Source organism: Scomber scombrus, unplaced genomic scaffold, assembly GCF_963691925.1.
Source record: "Scomber scombrus unplaced genomic scaffold, fScoSco1.1 SCAFFOLD_380, whole genome shotgun sequence".
In the NCBI taxonomy this organism is placed as follows: domain Eukaryota; kingdom Metazoa; phylum Chordata; class Actinopteri; order Scombriformes; family Scombridae; genus Scomber; species Scomber scombrus.
The window spans coordinates 1-8,914 of NW_026910536.1; the positions used below are offsets into that span (position 1 = coordinate 1).

General features: G+C 39.3%; 1 protein-coding gene across 1 annotated transcript; it reads left to right on the forward strand.

Moving 5' to 3' along the window:
- The first annotated feature begins 115 nt into the window (after window positions 1-115).
- LOC133977095 (guanylyl cyclase-activating protein 2-like) lies at window positions 116-3,611 on the forward strand. Its single transcript, XM_062415234.1, has 4 exons — window positions 116-316; window positions 1,258-1,407; window positions 3,258-3,357; window positions 3,487-3,611. The coding sequence occupies exons 1-4, from the start codon at window positions 116-118 to the stop codon at window positions 3,609-3,611; spliced, it is 576 nt and encodes a 191-aa protein (XP_062271218.1).
- Window positions 3,612-8,914: the final 5,303 nt, after the last annotated feature.

Here is an 8,914-nt window from a genome sequence, read left to right on the forward strand (position 1 = left end):
GCTATGGATTCATGGCGAGCGCACAGTGATGAATGTGCTTGACAACTTCTGTGTAGATTTTTCTTTATTATTTTATCTTTTTTAATTTTTTTTTGCCTCTTTGTGTTTAAACATCATGGGTCAATCACAGAGTGAGATGGATAAGGAAGTGACTCTTCAAAACATCCAGGAGCTCTACCGTAAGTTTGCGAGTGAATGTCCGAGCGGTAATCTGCACCTACATGAATTTAAGAAAATCTTTGGAGTCACCTGCAAGTCCGCAGAAGAAGAAGCTGCATATATGGAAAATGTGTTTCGATCTTTTGATACAAATAAGGTACGTAACGGTGTCTCGTGAAAGTGACTTTATGATAAATGTTATATTTAACTGGTAAAACTCTCTATGTTGATTCCTCCTGCACTTAAAACTGTATTATAGTGTTATAAACCATGTAGTATTTTATTTTAACTTTATTTAACCCTCCTGTTGTCCTTGAGTAAAGGAAGGAAGGGAAGAAGGGAGGAAGAAGGAAGGAAAGGAGGAAGGAAGGAAGGGAGGAAAGGAAAGGAATGAAGGAAAGGAGGAAGGAAGGACGGAGGAAAGAAGGAAGGAAGGGAGGAGGGAGGGAGGAAAGAAGGAAGGAGGGATCGGAGGAGAAAGGAAAAGAGGAAGGGAGGAAGGAAGGAACGAAGGACAGAGGAAAGAAGGAAGGGAGGAAGGTAGGGGGGAGGAAAGATAGAGAAATTAGGGGAGGGAGAAAGGAGGAAGGAAGGAAAGGAAGGACGGAGGGAAGGAAAGAAAGGAGGAAGGGAGGAAGGAAGGACAGAAGGAAGGAAGAAAGGGGGATGGAGGAAGGAAAGAAGGAAGGGAGGAAGAGAGAGAAAGGAAAGAATGAGAGAAGGAGGGAGGGAGGAAGGACAGGAAGGATACTTCCTTCCTTCCATCCTTCCATCTTTCCTTCCATCCTTCCATCTTTCCTTCCTTCCTTCCTTCCTTCCTTCCTTCCTTCCTTCCTTCCTTCCTTCCATCCTTCCTACTTTCCTTCTTTCCTTGACTCGAGGACAACAGGAGAGTTAAGGTGGTAATTGGAAAGCATCAAAGGCTGACTGAAGACAAGTCAGGATAAGGAAGAATATATATTATATCATATAAACAGCAATGATATTAAACTGCTTATAAATGCTACATAAGGATACTTGACATGTTTCTGTCATGTCCGCTGTTGTTTGGAGACAATATGATATAAAATCTCTCCATCCTCCTGACTTTTTTCGTAGGATGGTCACATAGACTTCCTGGAGTATGTGGCAGCAGTGCATCTCGTTCTTCGTGGAAAACTCGAGGACAAACTGAAATGGTCTTTTAAAGTTTATGACAAAGATGGAAACGGCCGTCTGGATAGACAGGAAGTGAGACAAATTGTCAAAGTAAGTATTTGGTTATTTTATCTATTTATATCATGTTGGATTGGACGCTGTTGTTAAAATCCCAAAACCTGAATATCTGACAGCATATTACTCTCAGAATAACCTACACAATATGCAGTTTTCCACAATTCAGCTGAAGGTATCTGAACAGCTTCTAGCTCCATGATATTGGGTTAGTGTTACTGTTTCATAATGTTATTAACCCTCCTGTTGTCCTCGAGTCAAGGAAGGAAGGGAGGAAGAAGGAAGGAAAGGAGGAAGGAAGGAAAGGAGGATGGAATGAAGGGAGGAAGAAGGAAGGAAGGGAGGAAGAAGGAAGGAAAGGAGGGAGGGAGGAATGAAGGGAGGAAGAAGGAAGGAAAGGAAGGAAGGAAGGAAGGGAGGAAAGGAAAGAAGGAAGGTAGGAGGGAAGGAGGAAAGAAGGAAGAATGGAGGAAGGGAGGGAGGAAGGAAGGTAGGGGGAGGAAAGAAAGAGAGAAGGAGGGAGGGAGGGAGGGAGGAAGGAAAGGAAGGAAAGATGGAAGGAAGGAAAGAAGGAGGGAGGGAGGAAGGAAGTAAGAAAGGGGATGGAAGAAGGAAAGAATGAAGGGAGGAAAGAGAGAGGAAGGAAAGAAAGATAGAAGGAGGGAGGGAGGAAGGACAGATGGAAGGAAGGAAGGGAGGGAAGAAGGAACAGTCAAAACAGACGGGGGTCAATTTGACCCGGGAGGACGACACAAAGGTTAAAATGTGTCTTAATAAACACTCCACATTGTCTCAGTGACAGAAAACAAACCTTCTCTTGGAATATCTTTCTAATCTACACCAAAATTCAAACAGCACAAAGACTTCACTCTATTATTTTCATACTCACAACAAGTCCTCTAATGTGATGCCACTGAAATATATACCAGAAGTTTTACAGCAGACTTTTACAGTCTTACTGTAAAATCCCCAAATCCTTTGCTCTCACAGGGGGTTTATCCCAGGGGAAACAGTGCCATCTGGTGGCGGGAATAACTACACAACTAACAAAAGTCCAAATGAGTGTGTCTGCATGTTTTAGCCCATTAACTTTACATTATACGTCATTATTCTGGTACCAATTTTAGCTCGAAAGCATTCTGTAGAGTAGAGTTATGGGTCTGTGCATATTTTGGTCATTGGGTTTTTCTTTTCAGGAACAACTATTGAAAAACAAAAAATGAGTGGTTATTTGACTTTTGTTTTAAAAGACAAAAGATTAAAATTAAATATGACCTGCTTTTCTTTTTTGTGGTCATGAAGGGATGAGCTGAAATTTAAAAATGGTTAGATTTTTTTTTTCATATTTAGAATAATAAAAAATAAAAGGAGAAAGAAAAAAGGACATCATATTCTCGTATTCGGATATTGTCATCAAGGCAAGAGTGATAGTCCACAGATGTGAATAACTACACTCACATTTTCCCACCTGGTTGCAGTGACTGACAAAGACAGCGTTCAAAGTTTAAGTTTGGAAAAAAAGTATCCTTATTATTTGTTTATTAAAATTTAAACAATTAAACTTTACTCTAAATTACGAAAAGCCTTCATGTTTGGTTATCTTGAGAGAGTGGAAATCTGTCTCCCCTTCCTGCTTTAAAAAAAAGCTGAATGACATGGTTTCCTGTCTATATCTTGAAGAAATTTGGTACACCTTAGGAGATTTTCAAAGGGAAAACAAAATCAATTATCTTTACATGTTAATATATAAATACACAAAGCAAATATATATAACTGTATTTACAGAGAGAAGTAAGGATCAACATGTGTATACAGTGTTTTGCAAAGATACCAGAAACGTTGTCCCAGACATTTAAACTAACCTCAGTTCTGCCTTTTTTGTCCAGATCATCAGCAAGTTAAAGAAACACAAAAATCCAGGTGCCACTGAGAATGTCGACGATATCTGCGAAAGAATATTTGAACTGGTGGACATAAATAAAGACAGTAAGTTCGGAGTTGAGTTGAGTTCTACATGCTCATATTAATAACAGTATCTACGATTGTCATTCAGATGTAGATTCTGCAGTTTAGTGTGATTAACTTTTCATTGTGTTCTTCGTGTGAATCTTCCAGGTCAGATTTCTTTGGAGGAATTTCTCGCCGGGGCTGAAAAGGACCCCTGGGTGATGGATCAGCTCAAACTGGACATCGAGCCCTGTGGTTGGTTCATTGTACAGCAAGAAAAGAAGACTTCATGATATGATAGTCACATGGACACTAAGCAACGAAGGTGATCAGTCCTTGATGATGAGTTTTTCTGGCACAACTTCACCGACCTCCATGGTGCACGAAGAAGAGGAAACAAGTCTTAAAAGGTCAACTTTATTGTTAGACCAATGTGGTTTCGGGCTTGTGGCTTTCATCAGCGTCATCAAGATGATTAAAGCATCGTGTTTTTGATCTTAGCTGTGGGAAATGCAAACCTGGACTGCTTCCTCTTGCATCTTACTGGGCTTTCTTTCTCAGAGAGGTTGATCTTCGACCAAGTGTGAGGACACTGTTTATTTAAATATGGCAGCTGCTGTATAGACATCTATGTTTTTCTATATTATCGGTTTGTGTTGCCATTTGCCACAAGAAGGTTGTGTGTAGATTTCTAAATTACTATTTGATTAACCCTCCTGTTGTCCTCGAGTCAAGGAAGGAAGGGAGGAAGAAGGAAGGAAGGGAGGGAGGAAGGAAGAATGAAGGAATAGAGGGAGGAAGAAAGGAATGGAGGAAGAAGGAAGGACAAGAGGGATGAAGGAAGGAAGGAAGGGTACGTTAAGACATGCATTATGAAACAAACTTTTATCAAACTTATCCAGTAATTTTCCGAATTTGAGCCATATTGGCAGTTTTGCAGGTCCTTTTAATGTCAATACAGAGATTAATACATGATAAATAAATTCAAATCATAGCTTTACCATTGTCTGTAATTCTCTTAACCATCCTTTATCACTGTGTGCCTGTAGTTAATGTGCTTTATACCTGCAGTAATGAAGTACACAGGTGCAGGAGAGGATGATACAAGGAGGTTGTATATATATATGTATATATGGAAAGTGAGAGAAATTAATTGGTCACAGCATATATTAGCTGTTTTTGTCTGTTGTAATTTTGTAGCTTTTCCTTCTATGTTTTTTCTCTTTTTCCAACGTTTCTATATTATATTATAAATGTTGTAAATAGCCTCTTTTAAATTGAGAATAAACAAAAGTCCAAATGAGTGTGTCTGCATGTTTTAGCCCATTAACTTTACATTATACTTCATTATTCTGGTACCAATCTGTAGAGGAGAGTTATGGGTCCTTGTATCTTTTGGTCATTGGATTTTCTTTTCGGGATTTCGATGATCAGAAATTAAAATTTTAAAATGGTTTGATTTTCTTTTCATATTTAGAATAATATAAATAAAATCATTGGCAAACAGAAACAATAAAAGGACCAGTTTTCTCATATTCTGAGACCGGATGTCGTCATCAATGCAAGAGTTCAATAAAGATCAATAAAAAAACATCCTGACAGGATTTTAACCCTCCTGTTGTCCTCGAGTCAAGGAAGGAAGGGAGGAAGAAGGAAGGAAGGGAGGAAGAAGGAAGGAAGGGAGGAAGAAGGAAGGAAGGGAAGAAGGAAGGAAAGGAGGAAGGAAGGGAGGAAGAAGGAAGGAAAGGAAGGGAGGAAGGAATGAAGGGAGGAAGAAGGAAGGAAAGGAACGAAGGAAAGAGGGAAAGAAGGAAGGGAGGAAGAAGGAAGGAAGGAGTAAAGGAAAGAGGGAAGGAAGGAAGGAAGGAAGGGAGGAAAGGAAAGGAAAGAAGGAAGGGAGGAAGGAAAGTAAGGAAGGAAGGACGGAGGAAAGAAGGAAGGAAGGAAGGAAGGAAGGAAGGAGAGTAGGAGGGAGGGAGGAAAGAAGGAAGAAGGGTGGAAGGAAGGAAAAAAGGACAGAGGAAAGAAGGAAGGGAGGAAGGTAGGGGGGAGGAAAGAAAGAGAAGGAGGGACGGAGGGAGGAAGATAAGGAAGGAAGGAAGGAAGGAAGGAAAGGATGGAAGGAGGGAAGGAAGGGAGGAAAGAGAGAGGAAGGAAAGAAAGAGAGAAGGAGAAAGAGGAAGGAAGGTCAGACGGAAAGAAGAAAGGAAAGAAAGAAGGAACAGTCAAAACAGACGGGGTCAATTTGACCCGGGAGGACGACACAAAGGTTAAACTATGTTTTAGTTTAAACTACTTTCGCCCGACACGGACAGCATTTTTTAAATTACTGATCTTTATTTTTTATTATTGAGTTTTGCAAGAATAGTTTGCTATAGCATGAGATGTATAGTCAAATGTTTGGTTGGTTTAGTTTGAGGTTTTATGATTAGTGTGTAGAGTTATGCACAAAAAAATTGCTTTTAGTTTCAAAGTTAGTGCCTAAAACAATCAGAAAATGTTGTAATAAGCAAGTCACTTAAATCGATTGGAGTGGTCTAAAGGAGGCTGTCCATTTAAAAGCGGAAGTGATGAACAGGTGATTGTCTTGGTTTCCTCTCTTTCACACATCTGATGGGACAACAGGCCTTTGCTAGGGGGAAATAATACAATGAGCTAAAAGAGCATTTCACTTCCTTTGTATAACCATAACCACGACTTCCAAGCACATTATTAACCCTTGATAAAGATGAATATATAAATGTATAGACCGGAGCTGTCAATGAGTGACCGCACTGCGCATGCGCAAGTTCCTCCCAGTTGTCTGTTGACAAACGTGACCAAAAGCCTCTGCGTCGCGTCTGTCTGCAAGTGGAATAAAATGTAATTTAACAGGATTTATATCGACATAGCAAAGTTCAGAGGGATTCTTCATGAAGTTGTGAATCCGGTAAGATCTCTAAGTGATAATTTTTTGTCACCGGCTGCTTTAATTTAATGCTTTATCAGCGCTAACATTATAATATCAGCCGATGCTAGCGGAGTTAGCATGTTAGCATGTGTTACGGTTTATCTGGTGACCGTGTTATCTGGTGACCGCCTCACATTACATGGCAGTTATGAGAGGGTGAATGAGTCTTTAACTTAAATTAATGGTTAGTGTTACTAAGATGTTAAACATAGATGAATATGTATTTAAAATAAAAGGATTAAACTACAATTACTTTTAGGAGGACACCATTTAACACGGTCACCATTTAAACTGTTACACCGGATTAACGCTGCAGCTATAACTGGGATATGAAGAGTTTAAATAGATGTTTCTTCTTGCCAGCTCCCCCTACATCAACCCTACACCCCCCCTCCAACCCTAGAGGCCTTCTCCTGGGTAGTAATGTGAAGCCTTGATGCATTAGTAATACAGGATAGTGAGTCATGGCTAGTTAATGCAGCTAATGTCAACTTTCAGAGACGTGTGGGGTTATGGTGAAGTTGGTCCTCCTTGTCAAAAGTGTCCCCTCCTCTAATCAATAACCCCATATCAGTCATCTGCTGAGGTGATTGAATTAACCTGAACACAAACCAGCTAATCTTAACCATAACTTAACTCCAGCTCTCTGTCTCTCTTTTTAAATCTTTCTTATCTCAGTATGTCTAAATATAAAATGGTTTAATATATTTGACCAATTTTTAAATTTTAGAGCTGTAAAAACAAATTTCTTTTAGTGGGACCTTTCCTAATGTGAACCACAGTATATGAAAAATAAACTGTGGTTCACAAGAAATGCATAATTTTTTTGTTTATTGAAATAAATTTAAAAATCAGCATTAAACATGTTATATTCTTCATATTCTATCAAATGTCCTCCTGGATGATAAAATAGTGCTTGTGAATGTCTTTTTTTTCTTCTTCCATAAGATGAATCAATAACTTAAACCAGTCATCTTCTGAGGTGCTTAAATTCACCTGAATATTAACCAAATATAACCTTAACCTTAAGCTAACTCCAGCTGCGGATGTGGTGCAATGAGAAACACAGTTTAAACAGGAGGTGGGAGAGAGGGCATCATTAGAGAGGGGGTACGAAACTAGACGTAACACCTGGCCTTTAATTATCAGTGTTGAGCTTTAATTAGAGGGGTTTTCCAGCTTAGTCAGCAGTGTTCAGTGAGGTGGAGGTCTGCTTTGTGTTTCCACCTCTCTCTCTCTCTCTCTCTCTCTCTCTTATTTTAATCTTTCTATCTCAGTAATTCTAAATAAAAAAAAGGTTTGATATTTACCCCTTACATACTGTTTAGGGTTAACATTTGAGAGCTGTAAAACCACCTTATACACATTTCTTGGGGTTTGCAATTGTAAATGAGAAATATAAGATAAGGAATTTATAATTGATAAATTCCCACTGAAGTTAAACTGATATTATTGGCTGGTCCGATGTGGGCTTTCACAGATATATCGGTACTGCTATGTTGTCCGATATGCACCAATTTTAAACATTTTTTAAGTTAAATAAGCAGCATTTTAAATATAATTAAACTGTAAAATATCACAGCCTCCATTATATATCTGTAACTGCAACTGTTTGATAACCACATTGCAAAATATGTGTATTTTATGTACTAATCTGTATACATATCAGCATTTTTTTAATCCCTAATATCAGTATTGATGTTTATTTTAAATTTACTGTATCTCAGTATTTCTGCCAGCTTTAAGAATAAAATTATAGAGACTGCTTATACATCACATGTTGAAGTTAACATCTTCTTTTTACTTTTTTCTTAATAAAACCAAATAAACAGTGTGTTATAAGTGTAATTAAATAGCTTATAAAGTGGTGAATGTTCCAGTTGAGAGAAGACAGCAGACAGTGGGGACGGAGGACCGGAGCCTGCTGTGGTATGCGTGAGAGAACCAGTCTGACCTGATTTTTTTTTTTTTTTTTCTCGTGTGTCACGTGGGCTCGGAGCTGAATGAATTTGGCTGATCCAGCTCCCTGGCAGTGTGTGTTCAGCGGTGTAAAAAAAAAAAAAAAAAAAAAGGCCTCAAGTAGTGGGCCGGTTTTAATCTTCTGCAAGAAGTTTGTTACTATAGCGATCAGGAGACGAACCTCTCTGCTTTAAAACAGGTTTAAAGCAGATTATAAAGCAGCTTTCATACAACTTAAATATAATTCAAAATGCTTTACAACTGATTTTAAATGTACAGGATAATAAACATGGAAATACCTCCCTCCCTTCCTTCCTCCCTTCCTTCTTTCCTCTGTCTTTCTTTCCTTCCTTCCTCCCTTCTTTCCTCCCTTCCTTCTTTCCTCTGTCCTTCTTCCCTTCCTTCTTTCCCCTGTCCTTCTTTCCTTCCTTCCTCCCTTCCTCTTTTCCATTCTCCCTCCTTCCCTCCTTCCTTCTTTCCTCCGTCCTTCCTCCCTTCCTTCTTTCCTTCCTCCATCCCCCTTTCTTCCTTCCTTCTGTCCTTCCTTCCTTCCTTCCTTCCTTCCTTCCTTCCTTCCTTCCTTCCTTCCTTCCTTCCTTCCTTCCTTCCTTCCTTCCTTCCTTCCTCCTTTCCTCCCTCCCTCCCTCCTTTCCTTCCTTCCTTCCTTCCTTCCTTCCTTCCTTCCTC